Consider the following 14,047-nt stretch of genomic DNA (forward strand, 5'->3'; position numbering starts at 1 on the left):
AGTGTATGTGGAGAGAATGTTTCCACTAGTGAGAGAGTCTAGGATCAGAGGGCACAGCCTCAGAATAAAAGGACGTATCTTTAGAAATTAGATGAGGGATGAGTGGGTGGTGAATCTGTGGGATTCATTGCCACAGACGGTGGTGGCGGCCAAGTCATTGGGTATTTTTAAAGCATAGTTTGGTTAATAAGGGTGTCAAAGGATGCAGAGAGAAGGCAGGTGAACGGGGTTGAGAGGGAAAGATAGATCGGGCATAATCGAATGGCAGAGCAGACTCAATGGATCAAATGACCTAATTCTGCTCCGATGTCATACGTTCTAGGAGCAGAATTAGGCCAGTCGGCCCATCAAGTCTACCTCACCATTCAATCATGGCTGATCTATCTTTTCCACTCAACCCCATTCTCCTGTCTTTGCCCCATAACCCCTGACACCCGTACTGATCAAGAGTTCAGTTTAGTTTATTGTCACGTGTTTCCAGGTGATGCAGAGGTTCACTTGCACCTCCTCCACAGTGAAATGCTTTGGTTGCATGCTACCTAGTCAGCAGAAAGACAATACATGATTACAATCAATGCATTTACAGTGTACAGATCCAAAAGGGAATAACGTTTGGTGCAAGGTAAAGCCAGCAAAGTCCAATCAAGGATAGTCCGGGGGTCACCAAGGAGGTAGATAATAGTTCAGCACTGCTCTCGGGTTGTGGTAGGATGATTCAGTTGCCTGATCACAGCGGGGAAGAAACTGTCCCTGAATCTGGAGATGAAGCTGGAAGAATCTGTCAATCTCGCCTTAAAAATATCCATTGACATGGCCTCCACAGCCGTCTGGGGGAATGAGGCCCATAGATATCATGATCTTATGGAAGGTGTTAGCTGGTAAAATGTTGCTTGCACTCTCCACAAATGAGGTGGTTACAAATGCCCCCCTTGTCCTAACGTTCCCTTTCCCTGTGTGTTTCAGATATGTGACGACGAGGAGTTGTTGGCTGTCTGTCTCTTCCCGGCGTTGACCAAGCTGACCATCTACAACAACCCAATCACCCTCAATGCCGGTAGATTATATCTGGTGTCCAACGGGATCTCACCACTACCCATCTTCCCATCTCCACCACTTCCCGCTTTCCGCAGAGACCGTTCCTCCGCAACTCCATGGTCAATAGATAATGGACAATAGACAACAGGTGCAGGAGTAGGCCATTCGGCCCTTCAGGCCAGCACTGCCATTCAATGTGATCATGGCAGATCATCCCCAATCAGTACCCCGTTCCTGCCTTCTTCCCATATCCCCTGATTCCCAATCTAACTCTCTCTTGAAAGTATCCAGAGAACCGGCCTCCACCGCCCTCTTGAGGCAGAGAATTCCACAGACTCACAACTCTCTGTGTGAAAAAATGTTTCCTCGTCTCTGTTCTAAATGGCTTACCCGTTATTCTTAAACTGTGGCCCCTGGTTCTGGACTCCCCCAACATCGGGAACATGTTTCCTGCCTCTAGCGTGTCCATACCCTTAATAATCTTATATGTTTCAATAAGAATCCCTCTCATCCTTCTAAACTCCAGAGTATACAAACTCGCCCCTTCCTACCCAAACCACCCCCTCCCCAGGTAATTTCCCCTGCAATTGCAGGAGATGCAACACCTGTCCCTTTATCTCCCCCCTTGACTCCATCCAAGGACCCAAACAGTTTTTCCAGGTGAGGCAGAGGTTCACTTGCATATCCTCCTACCTCATCTACTGTATCCACTGTTCCAGGTGTGGACTCCTGAATATCGGCGAGACCAAGCGCAAGGCTCGGCGATTGTTTCGCTGAACACCTCCGCTCACTTCGCCTAAACCTACCTGATCTCCTGGTTGCTCAACACTTTAACTCCCCCTCCCATTCACACACTGACCTTTCTGTCCTGGGCCTCCTCCATTGTCAGAGTGAGGCCCAGCGTAAATTGGAGGAACAGCACCTCATATTTCGCTTGGGTAGTTTACACCCCAGCGGTATGAACATTGACTTCTAACTTCAGATAGCCCTTGCTTTCTATCCCCACCCCCTTCCCAGTTCTCCCACCAGTCTTAATGTCTCCGACTACATTCTATCTCTGTCCCGCCCCTCCCGTGACATCAGTCTGAAGAAGGGTCTCGACCAGAAACGTCACCCATTCCTTCTCTCCAGAGATACTGCCTGTCCTGCTGAGTTACTCCAACAGTTTGTGTCTATCTTCGATTGAAACCAACATCTGCAGTTCCTTCCTACACATCTCGTTGCTGCCGCCGTTTACCCTCATAAACTAACGGGTGCCCTGCACGGGTGAACGGCGAGCGCCCTCACATAGAAACATAGAAAATAGGTGCAGGAGGAGGCCATTCGGCCCTTCGAGCCAGCACCGCCATTCATTGTGATCATGGCTGATCGTCCCCTATCTATAACCCGTGCCTGCCTTCTCCCCATATCCCTTGACTCCACTAGCCCCTAGAGCTCTATCTAACTTTCTCTTAAATCCATCCAGTGATTTGGCCTCCGTGGCAGGGAATTCCATAAATTCACAACTCTCTGAGTGAAAAAGTTTTTTCTCACCTCAGTCTTAAATGAGCTCCCCTTTATTCTAAGACTGGCACCTAGTTCTGGACTCACCCCACATTGGGAACATTTTTCCCAATCTAGCTTGTCCAGTCCTTTTATAATTTTATATGTTTCTATAAGATACCCTCTCATCCTTCTAAACTCCAGTGAACACAAGCTTAGTCTTTTCAATCTTTCCTCATATGACAGTCCCGCCATCCCAGGGATCAATCTCGTGAACCTACGCTGCACTGCCTCAATCACAAGGATGTCCTTCCTCAAATTAGGAGACCAAAACTGTACACAATACTCCAGATGTGGTCTCACCAGAGGCCTATACAACTGCAGAAGAACCTCTCTACTCCTATACTGAAATCCTCTTGTTATGAAGGCCAACATTCCATTAGCTTTCTTCACTGCCTCACTGCACTCCCTCGCTCTGCTGGATATAGCAGCAAGGGTGGCTGTTCATGCATCCACCCCCTCCCTACTCTCCCCGCACCAAATCCATTAGCCATCGTTTTTCCCAACCCAATCACCACATCAACAACGTCACACTGAGATGAGGAAAAACCTTTTCACCCAGAGAGTTGTGAATCTGTGGAATTCTCTGCCACAGAAGGCAGTGGAGACCAATTCATTGGATGTTTTCAAGAGAGAGTTAGATTTAGCTCTTCGGGCTAATGGAATCAAGGGATATGGGGAGAAAGCAGGAACGGGGTACTGATCTTGGATGATCAGCCATGATCATATTGAATGGCGGTGCTGGCTCAAAGGGCCGAATGGTCTATTCCTGCACCTATTGTCCATGTTTCTATGCAACCTAACATCTCCTCCCTTATCATCAATCACAAGGCTAACTCTGGGATAACTTACATAGAACATTTCAGTTTAGTTCAGTACAAATGAGTTCCGTTTAAGTTTATTGTCACGTCTACCGAGGTACAATGAAAAGCTTCTGTTGCATGCTAACCAGTCAGCGGAAAAACGATATGATTACAATCGAGCCATTTACATGTTAAGGGAATAACGTTTCGTGCAAGGTAAAGCCAGTAAAGTCCGATCAAAAATAGTCTGAGGGTCACCAATGAGGTAGATAGTAGTTCAGGATCGCTCTCTGGTTGTGGTAAGATGGTTCACTTGGCTGTTAACAGCTGGGAAGAAACTGTCCCTGAATCTGGAGGTGTGTGTAGCAGGAACATGACCCGGCTCATTGCTCCACGATGTCCGTGCCGAACATGATGCCAGGTTAAACTAATCTCCTGTGCCTGCACGTGATCCATATCCCGCCATTCCCTGCATATCCACGAGCCTATCTAAAAGCTTCTTAAACACCACTATCGTAATAGCCTCCGCCCCCAGCCCTGGCAGCGCATTCCAGGCACCCACCCAAGGTGTAAAAAAAACTCCTTGAAACATACCGGCCAACCTCACCCCTCTGCACTTGTCCCACCTGCTTGCATTTGGCCTATATCCATCTAAATCTGTCCTTTCCATGTACCTGTCTAAACGTTCCTTGAAGATTAAACTTATTGTGAACTGTTCTCAGCCCAGTGCTGTCTGATTTGACCCACAGAGAAGAAACCGCAGCTGGTGATTGCAATGCTGAAGGAGAGGCTGGGGATGGAGGTGGTGACCACCAAACCACAGCCGGCAGCTCGCCCACCGCCCCTCAACGTCTTCAATCCCAAGCGCAAGGTGACTGACTGCCGTCTTGATCAGTGCAGGTATCAGGGGTTATGGCCAGAAGGCAGGAGAATGGGGTTAGGATGGAGAGATAGATCAGCCATGATTGAATGGTAGAGTAGACTTGATGGGCCGAATGGCCTCATTCTGCTCCTAATCCTTATGACCGTACACAACCCACTTTCGCTGGGATGGAACCCGGGTCTCCCGCAATCTGACACAGCATCTCGACCAGCTGCACCACTGTCTCACACATATCGCATTGAATGCGACTCTGAACTGTGCATCACACGGTGCTGCGTCACTGCTGACCCAGCAAAGCAGCCAACACAATCAAAGCCTTGTCCCACCCCGGCCATTCCCTCTTCATCCCGCTCCCGTCTGACAGAAGAAGCTTGAAACCGCGCACCACCAGACTCAGGAACAGCTTCTTCCCCGCTGTGATCAGGGCTCTGAACGGTCCTTGATCTGCATGGCTGATCTATCTCTCCCTCCTAACCCCATTCTCTTGCCTTCTCCCCATAACCCTTCACAACCAGCTTGGTTTGAGAACAGCTCTGTCCAAGACTGCAAGAAATTGCAGAGAATTATGGACGTAGCCCAGTCCATCACACAGACCACACTCCCCACCATTGTAGATGTAGCCCAGTCCATCACACAGACCACACTCCCCACCATTGTAGATGTAGCCCAGTCCATCACACAGACCACACTCCCCACCCATTGTAGATGTAGCCCAGTCCATCACACAGACCACACTTCCCACCATTGTAGATGTAGCCCAGTCCATCACACAGACCACACTCCCCACCATTGTAGATGTAGCCCAGTCCATCACACAGACCACACTCCCCACCCATTGTAGATGTAGCCCAGTCCATCACACAGACCACACTCCCCACCATTGTAGATGTAGCCCAGTCCATCACACACACCACACTCCCCACCATTGTAGATGTAGCCCAGTCCATCACACAGACCAGACCTTGTCCACCATTGACTCCATCCACACTTCACACTGCCTCAGAAAAGCAACCAACATAATCAAAGACATCCACCCCAGTCATTCCTTCTTCTCCCCGCTCCCGTCTGGCAGAAGGTACAGAAGCTTGAGAGCGCGCACCACCAGACTCAGGAACAGCTTCTTCCCCTCTGTTATCAGGTTTCTGAACGGTCCTTCCACAAACCAGGGTACTGTCCGATTCACCTCTACCCCATTGCGTACATTGGACTTTGTCTCTGGAACTGATGCGCTACAATGCTGACAACTATATTCTGCACTCTGTATCTTCCCCTTTGCTCTGTGTAGGAAGGAGGGTCTCGACCTGAAACGTCACCCATTCCTTCTCTCCAGAGATGCTGCCCGTCCCACTGAGCTACTCCAGCAGATAGACACAGAGTACTGGAGTAACTCAGCGGGTCACGCAGCATCTCTGGAGAAAAAGGATGGGTGACATTTTGGGTCGGTATCCTTCTTCACTCCACAACAGCATCTAACCCTAACATGAACAGAGAACAGGACAGAACAAGAAGAGGCCCTTCAGCCCACAATGTCCGTGCCGACCATGATGCCAAGACCATCACCTATCTGCCTGCACATCACCCATATCGCTCCAGATGCTTATCCATGTGCCTATCTAAAGGTATTTTCATTGCCACTAACATTTAGTTTAGTTTAGTTTAGAGATACAGCGTGGAAACAGGCCCACCGACCAGCGATCCCCACACACCAACGCTATCCACACACACTAGCGATAATTTACATTTACACCAAGCCAATTAACCTACAAACCTGCACGTCTTTTGAGTGTGGGAGGAAACCGAAGATCTCGGAGAAAACCCACGCGGTCACGGGGAGAATGTACAAACTCCGTACAGACAGCACCCGTAATCGAGGTCAAACCTGGGTCTCTGGCGCTGTGAGGCCGCAACTCTACCGCTGCGCCACCGCGACCGCCCCTCTCTCTATATGTTTCTCTCTATATGTCTCTACAGTTTCTCTCTATATCTATGTTTCTCTCTATATTTATCTATATGTTTCTCTATATGTTCAAGTTCAAGTGAGTTTATTGTCATGTGTCACTGTATAGGACAATGAAATTCTTGCTTTGCTTAAGCACACAGAAAATAGTAGGCATTTACTACAAAACAGATAAATGTGTCCATATACCATGATATAAATATATACACACATGAATAAATAAACTGGTAAAGTGCAAATAACAGAAAGTGGTTATTAATAATCAGAGTTTTGTCCGAGCCAGGTTTAATAGCCTGATGGCTGTGGGGAAGTAGCTATTCCTGAACCTGGTTGTTGCAGTCTTCAGGCTCCTGTACCTTCTACCCGATGTATCTATGTTTCTCTCTATATGCCTATAGTTTCTCTCTATATCTATATGTTTCTCCATACGTTTCTCTATATGCCTGTTTCTATATGTTTCTCTGTATGTTTCTCTCTATACGCCTCTATATGTACGTCTGTGCTGTGCGTCTGCAGTGTAATGAGGTTGACGTGTGTGTCTTGTTGTTCCAGATCGACACTCACATTCCAAAGATCCCCAAAAAGCCGCTGATGCTGGAAACAGCCAGGCGGCTCCTGGGCCTGGAATGTGCCGAGCCTGGGTGTGGAGGGGCCCAGCGTGGAGAAGCCGGGGCCAGGGCCGGAGCTGCGGGCCTGGCAGGCCATGCCGTCACAGAACCAGTGTCAGCCCCACAGGCCAGCGGCAAGACAGATGGCAGCGTTCCTGACCCCACCATCACCCCAGAGAAGCAACAGGGAGAGGCCACGGCGGAGGAAGGGCCTGTGGAAGGGTTCTTCATGACCCAGGTGAGCTCTTCCAAGAGAAAACTGATCAACATAGAACACAGCACAGCACACGTTTACTTTTTGTTTAGATAGACACAAAATGCTGGAGTAACTCAGCGGGACAGGCAGCTTCTGTGGAGAGAAGGAATGGATGACGTTTTGGGTCGAGACCCTTCTTCAGACTGATTTTGTTTTAGTTTAGTTTAGAGATACAGACCGACCAACGATCCCCGCACATCAACACTATCATAAACACACTAGGGACAATTTTGTTTACATTTATTCCAAGCCAATGACCCTACAAGCCTGCACGTCTCTGGAGTGTGGGAGGAAACTGAAGATGCCGGAGAAAACCCACGCAGGGGAGAACATGCAAACTCCTGTATAGACAGCACCCGTAGTCAGGATGGAACCCGGGTCTCTGGCGCTGTGAGGCAGTGACTGCGCCACCGTGCTAGGGGTGTCGGGTTAAGGGGAGAAGGCAGCTGGCCACCGGCACTAATCCAGTTAATGGGCCCCATATCTGAGGTAGGATGTGCTGGCGTTGGAGAGGATTCAGAGGAGGATTGCTAGAATGATCCTGGCGATGAGTGGGTTAATGGATGGTGAGCGTTTGACGGCGCTGGGCCTGTACTCGCTGGAGTTTAGAAGGATGAGGGGGGGAAACCTATAGAATAGTGAAAGGCCTGGATAGAGTGGATGTGGAGAGGGTGTTTCCACTAGTGGGAGAGTCTAGGACCAGAGAGGGCACAGCCTCAGAATAAAAGGACGTTCCTTTAGAATGGAGATGAGGAGGAATTTCTTTAGTCAGAGGGTGGCGAATTTGTGGAATTCATTGCCACAGACGGCTGTGGAGGCCGTCATTGGGTATTTTAAAGGCGGAGATTGACTGATTCTTGATTATAGACAATAGGTGCTGGAGTAGGCCATTTGGCCCTTCAAGCCAGCACCGCCATTCAATGTGATCATTCATGGCTGATTATCACCAATCAGTACCCCGTTCCTGCCTTCTCCCCATATTTAGTACGGGTGTCTAGGGTTATGGAGAGAAGGCAGGAAAATGGGGTTGAGAGGGAAAGATAGCTCAGCCATGACTGAATGGTGGAGTAGACTTGAGGGGCCAAGTGGCCTAATGCTGCTCCTATCATTTATTAACCTATGAAGGGACAGGCCCTTCGGCCCACAGTGTCTGCTGCAAACATGATGGTAAGTTAAACTAATCTCCTCTGCCTGCACGTGATCCATATCCCTGCATATCCACGTGCCTGTCTAAAAGCCTCTTAAACACCACTATCGTATCTGTCTCCACCACCACCCCTGGCAGCGCGTTCCAGGCACCCACCACCCTCTGTGTAAAACACTTGCCCCGCACATCTCCTTTAAACTTTGCTCCCCTCACCTTATAGCTGTGCCTTCTGGTATTTGATTTTACCATCCTGGGAAAAAAGGTTCTGACTGTCTACCCTCTCTCGGCCTCGCATAATTTTATATATTTCTACTATCAGGTCTCCCCTCAACCTCCGGCATTCTCAAGATAACAATCCAAGATTGTCCAATTCTATTTATAGCTAATCCAACCTCTCCTTATTATAGCCAAATGTTTAAAAATATATATTCTCACAGTGATAAACGCACACACACACCAAGATGGTGCCAAAGGCAGGCGAGTCCTCGTGTTCTGGTCCCAGAGAGGGATGTGCTATCACTCGTTACAATCGCTCCACACTTTTACATGTGAAGGAACTGCAGATGCACAGAACTCTAGAGTAAATCAGGGGCTCAGGCAGTATCTCTGGAGAGATGCCTGAAGAAAGGTCTTGACCCAAAACGTCACCCATTCCTTCTCTCCAGAGATGCTGCCTGACCCGCTGAGTTACTCCAGCACTCTGTGTCTATCCACTCTTTTAAATCTTTATTTCACAAGTTATAGGAGTAGAATTAGGCCATTCGGCCCATCGAGTCTACTCCACTATTCGATCGTGGCTGGTCCCATTTTCCAGCCTTCTCCCCATTAGCCCTTGACACCCATTCTAATTAAGAATTTGTCTATCTCTGCTTTAAAAAGACAGACAAATTTGTAAGAGATTTCAACAGCAGCAATTCTTACTCTAACCAATCTATTCATTTTACTTCGGAGTCACGTGAGTGACTACGTGAAGAACCCCGCCAGGACGCATGCGTGCCATATCGCTACACGCATTGCAACGAGTCACAGCAGAGGGAACGACGTTCCCCTAGCGGCAAAATTTGAAAGCCAGGAACAGCAGGTAAGGAGACTCTGCGTTCCTTCCACTTACCTTTTAGGTGGAGACATGGACCGGATCCACGAAGGCTGCGGGAAAGCTGGCGGGGGAGAACCGCGGAGTTGCGGGCAGCCGGCAGCAGCAGCCAAAGGCACGCTAATCTCCCGTAATGGGAACAGCTGTGCCCGACTTTCGTTCCAGACTCGCTCCCGCACCGGGCCCGGCCGGGCGGGAGAGGGAAGCAAAAATTAATGTTCCCCGCGCTGGGTTTTTCACAGGGGGGGGAAGCTGGACAAAATAGTGTCCACAAGTGCTGCGAGTGAAGCTGGCTGGGGAGGACCGCGAAGTTGCGGGAGCCAGCAGCAGCTGAAGGCACAAGCCCCGTAAGGGATCAGCTGTGCCGACTTTTGGTCCCGAGCCGGCCAGAACACCACGGCCGGGCGGGAGACTATTTAATGAGGGCCGTTGACTTTTGGACAAGTCAATAACGGCAGCAGACGGGGTGGAACGACGTTCACCCGTAGCGACAATTTCAACCTGGACCTGCAGGTAAGAGCTGCGGTCTTTTTGTGTTTTACCATGCTGATTACAGGTGGAGAAACCAACGGGCTGCGACAAAGCTGGTGGGCTAGATGGGATCAGCTGTGCCCGATGTCGCCTCCACACCGGCCATATCCACTCCACGGAAGGGCAGCAAGAACAAAGCTGGACAGGGAGGACCGTGGAGCAGCGGGCAGCCAGCAGCAGCCAGCGGCACTCGGATCACCGATAGTGGGATCAGCTGTGCCCGATGTCACCTCCGCACCGGCCAGATCCACGCGGCCGGGCGGAAAGGCTAGACACAAAACAAACAAGGTCGTGGACTCCGAGGAGTCCGACTTTGAACAACCGCGGGCGGCCAGCGCCCGAGAGCGCTGGAGCCGGATGGAGCGGTGTATGGAGCTTTGCTCCAACGTGACAGACTCCGGGAGATGGAGTCGGGTCACTGTGGGCCCTATGATAAACCCACAGCAGTACCTCTTGAAGGGCTGCACAGTGCTTCTACCTCATCAGAGGGGAGCACTGCGGGTCAGTTCTGGCTGACCTGGAAGAGGGGTCCGCAGAAGGAAAGACAAGTGTGCAGGGGGTGCAAGAACAAGAGAACATACTGGAACCCACTACGGCCAAAGACAGCACCCCCACGCACCCACCAGCAGAACTGGTGAAAGCTCGAAGGTCCGGTACCCAAAACATGAGTCTTTTTAGGCCATGGCCCAGGCCGGCCTTCTTGGAAGATGCGGGGACCTCCAACGCCAACCAAACCGAAAATCCAGACCCCAGTGCGACAACAGCAGCAAAGAACCTACAAAAAGTAAACCTACCACTGGTAACTATGGAGGTAGGTGGGTCTGGTTCCCTACAATATACAGGGATCACGGAGGTTGGGTGGAGATTACACTCTTTCTGAATGCATGGAGCATGATAACAACCGATACTTACATCTTAAGCAGTATCCAGGGATATACAATAGAGTTTATACACAAGTACAGCCCTCCAGTTCAACATATACTGAACCGAATGTTCGTGCCTTCTGATAAAGGAAAATCAAAAGCGCAAGCTGAACTGAAGCGGCTTTACATAAAAGGTGTAATTGAGAAAACTCAACACGAACCATTAGAATTCATGTCCAATATATTTATCAAAAACAAAAAAGATGATGGTTGTCGCATCATCATAGATCTGACAAAATAGATACCTTTGTTACTCCTTAACAATTAATTTCCAAAGGTTACTTCAATGGCCAGCATCGATTTAAAAGATGCTTACTATTCAGTGCCTATACGAGGTGACCACAGATGTTACTTAAAATTCAACTGGATGGGACAACTTTGACAGTATAAAGCACTGCCAAATGGGTTATCATCAGCCCCAGGCTGTTCACAAAAATTTTGAAAACAGCCCTAGCGTTTCTACGGAAACGTACTCACATGGTCATGGCATATTTAGATGACATACTCATTGTGGGCAAAACTTTGGAATTGGCCAAACAAACTGTAACAGCCACAAAAAAGTTATTTGGAAAACTGGGATTCAATTTCCATCCAGTTAAATCTAAACTAACGCCTTCCACTACTATGGACTATCTGGGGTTTCACCATTGACTCAGTTCACATGTCGGTGATTCTGCCTAAGGGAAAGGCTAGAGATTTAATAGAGGCTTGCAATAACCTCACTGACATCAGCAAACCATCCATCAGATTGGTAGCAAAGTAATTGGCATAATGATGGCTGCCTTTCCAGCCACACAATTTGGACCTCTACATTACCAAAACTTACAGAGAGCAAAATACAAGCACTCTAAATTATGCAGATCACTTTGACAGATCTATGAAACTACCAATCAAGCTAAAATGGAACTAAAATGGTGGATAGATAACATCTGGCTTTGTTCCAATCCAATCATTGGCAGTAACCCTTCCATGGTACTACAAACTGATGCCAGTGCACTTGGGTGGGGAGCCACCAATACCATCACCAGCTGTGGAGGTAGATGGACTGCCCAGGAGGCAACATTATTACTCACACTGGGCATAAACTACCTGGAAATGATGGGGCATTACATGGCCTAAAGTCATATTGTACTGGGTCATATCACCAGCATGTTAGACACAGATAGACAATACCACCGTGGTAGCATACATTAACCACAGGGTGGAAACAAATCGACATCATGTGACAATCTGGCTATACAATTTGGCAATGGTGTATCCAGAGAGATATTTGGATATCAGCCACTTACCTACCAGGAAGACTAAATTCAGTGGCAGACACCAGGTCACGCAAACTTAATGAAAACACCAAATGGATGTTGAATAAAATAGTATTTGCTGATATCACAGCAAAATATGGAACACCAGATATCGATTTATTCGCATCTAGACTTAACCACAAGTTATCAAATTATGTTTCATGGGAACCAGACCCTGGGGCAGCGGCGACAGATGCATTTTCGCTGCATTTGGGGGGGGGGGGGGGGGGGGAATTGTTTATTTACGCATTCCCACCTTTTCCTGCCTCATCAGTCGGGTATTAAGGAAATACAACAAGACTCTGCATCTGGTATTGGTAGTACCCGATTGGCCTACACAACCATGGTTCCCAGTGGTATCAAACATGGTATTAGAACCATGTATCACCATCCCTCATAGACCAGATTTATTGCTACAGTCAATATCAGGGAGTGGGCGATGCTCTGCCATAAAAACAACATCACCTACAGAGACATGAACATCCCGTCTGTTCTGGAATATCTGGCAGGCCTCCTCTATGATGAGGGGCTCAGTTACAGTGCCATCAACTGCGCCAGAAGTGCCCTATCGACTTACCTATGGCAGGGGACAGAGCATTACACTGTTGGGACTCACCGACTGGTACAAAACTTATGAGGGGAATTTTAATACTATCCCCCAAGAACCAGATACTCCCAATTATGGGATGTAAGAATTATCCTGAAGATGCTCAGGAATTGGTCTCCAGCAACAGTTCTGTCCCTACACAGACTGACATTAAAACAGTCATGCTAATGGTATTGGTCACGGCACAGAGGATACAGTCACTGCAAAAACTAGACTGGACAACATGACTTCCTCAACAGAAAATATTACGTTTCATATTTATGAGTTAGTAAGCAGAACAGAAAGGGATCAGCAGGCCTCAATATACAATTAGGTCATACCCAACAGATGACCGTCTGTGTATAGTAAGACATCTGTCGTTATTCATGGAGAAAACGAAAATCCTAAGAGGCAATGAAAAGGCACATTTTGGTCAGCCACTAGCAACCACACCAAGAGTGACGGTCCAGACCTTCTCAAGATGGCTGAAACAGGTGCTAACACAGGCTGGGGTGGATACTAATATTTTAGAATCTCTTTCCACCAGGGCTGCAGCCACATCGGCAGCGATACAGTTGGATGTACCAATGGACCAAATCCTCAAGGCAGCAGGATGGTCTCGGGAAAACATTCCAATTATTTTATAATAAACCAGTAATGAAACCTGGAACGTTTGCAGAAACAATTTTAAGTTCTGTAAATTAATTTAAACCGATAAAAAGGGGTTATAAATTTGTTAACACAAATTTATAACCCCTTTTTATCGGTTTAAATTAATCGGTTTAAATTTTATGATTTCAATGTCGAATTCATGTCCAAATTATGTTAACACAATTCCTCCTACAGTCAAGGCAGACGTGATGCATGGACTCGTTTCCACGGCATGAAATCACAGAGCTTTAAAATCTTCACGTAGTCACTCACGTGACTCCGAAGTAAAATAGTAAGATTAAACGAGAACTTACCAGTTTGAAGTTTGATCTGTATTTTATGAGGAGTTACGATGAGGGATTACGTGCCCTCCGCTCCCACCCTGATCATATACTTAACTGGTATCTCTTCTCTAATCTTACTATGTTTAGTCATTACAGTTATCTGTGATTTCACACCGCTGCTTTGAAGAATGACACGCATGCGCCGTGGCGGGGTTCTTCACGTAATCCCTCATCGTAACTCCTCATAAAATACAGATCAAACTTCAAACTGGTAAGTTCTCGATGGCTTGATTGTAATCATGTATAGTCTTTCCGCTGACTGGTTAGCACGCAATTAAAAAAATATTTTCACTGTACCTCGGTACAAATGACAAAAACTAAACTATCAATCTATGCAGCATAGCAACATGACGACCACTAACACCCATTCACACTAACCCCACATCACTG

At 47.9% G+C, this 14,047-nt stretch overlaps 1 protein-coding gene across 2 annotated transcripts in view; it reads left to right on the top strand.

Annotated features, from left to right (window-relative positions):
* The window catches only part of LOC116974046 (X-ray radiation resistance-associated protein 1-like), a 52,926-nt gene that overhangs the window by 19,570 nt on the left and 19,309 nt on the right, over positions 1-14,047 (top strand). For both annotated transcript variants that reach the window (XM_033022156.1, XM_033022157.1), the window contains 3 exons: positions 964-1,054; positions 4,130-4,251; positions 6,773-7,066. In XM_033022156.1, the coding sequence (XP_032878047.1) occupies positions 964-1,054; positions 4,130-4,251; positions 6,773-7,066 (507 nt within the window). The remainder of the gene's footprint in view (positions 1-963; positions 1,055-4,129; positions 4,252-6,772; positions 7,067-14,047) is intronic.

Source organism: Amblyraja radiata, chromosome 6, assembly GCF_010909765.2.
Source record: "Amblyraja radiata isolate CabotCenter1 chromosome 6, sAmbRad1.1.pri, whole genome shotgun sequence".
NCBI lineage: Eukaryota > Metazoa > Chordata > Chondrichthyes > Rajiformes > Rajidae > Amblyraja > Amblyraja radiata.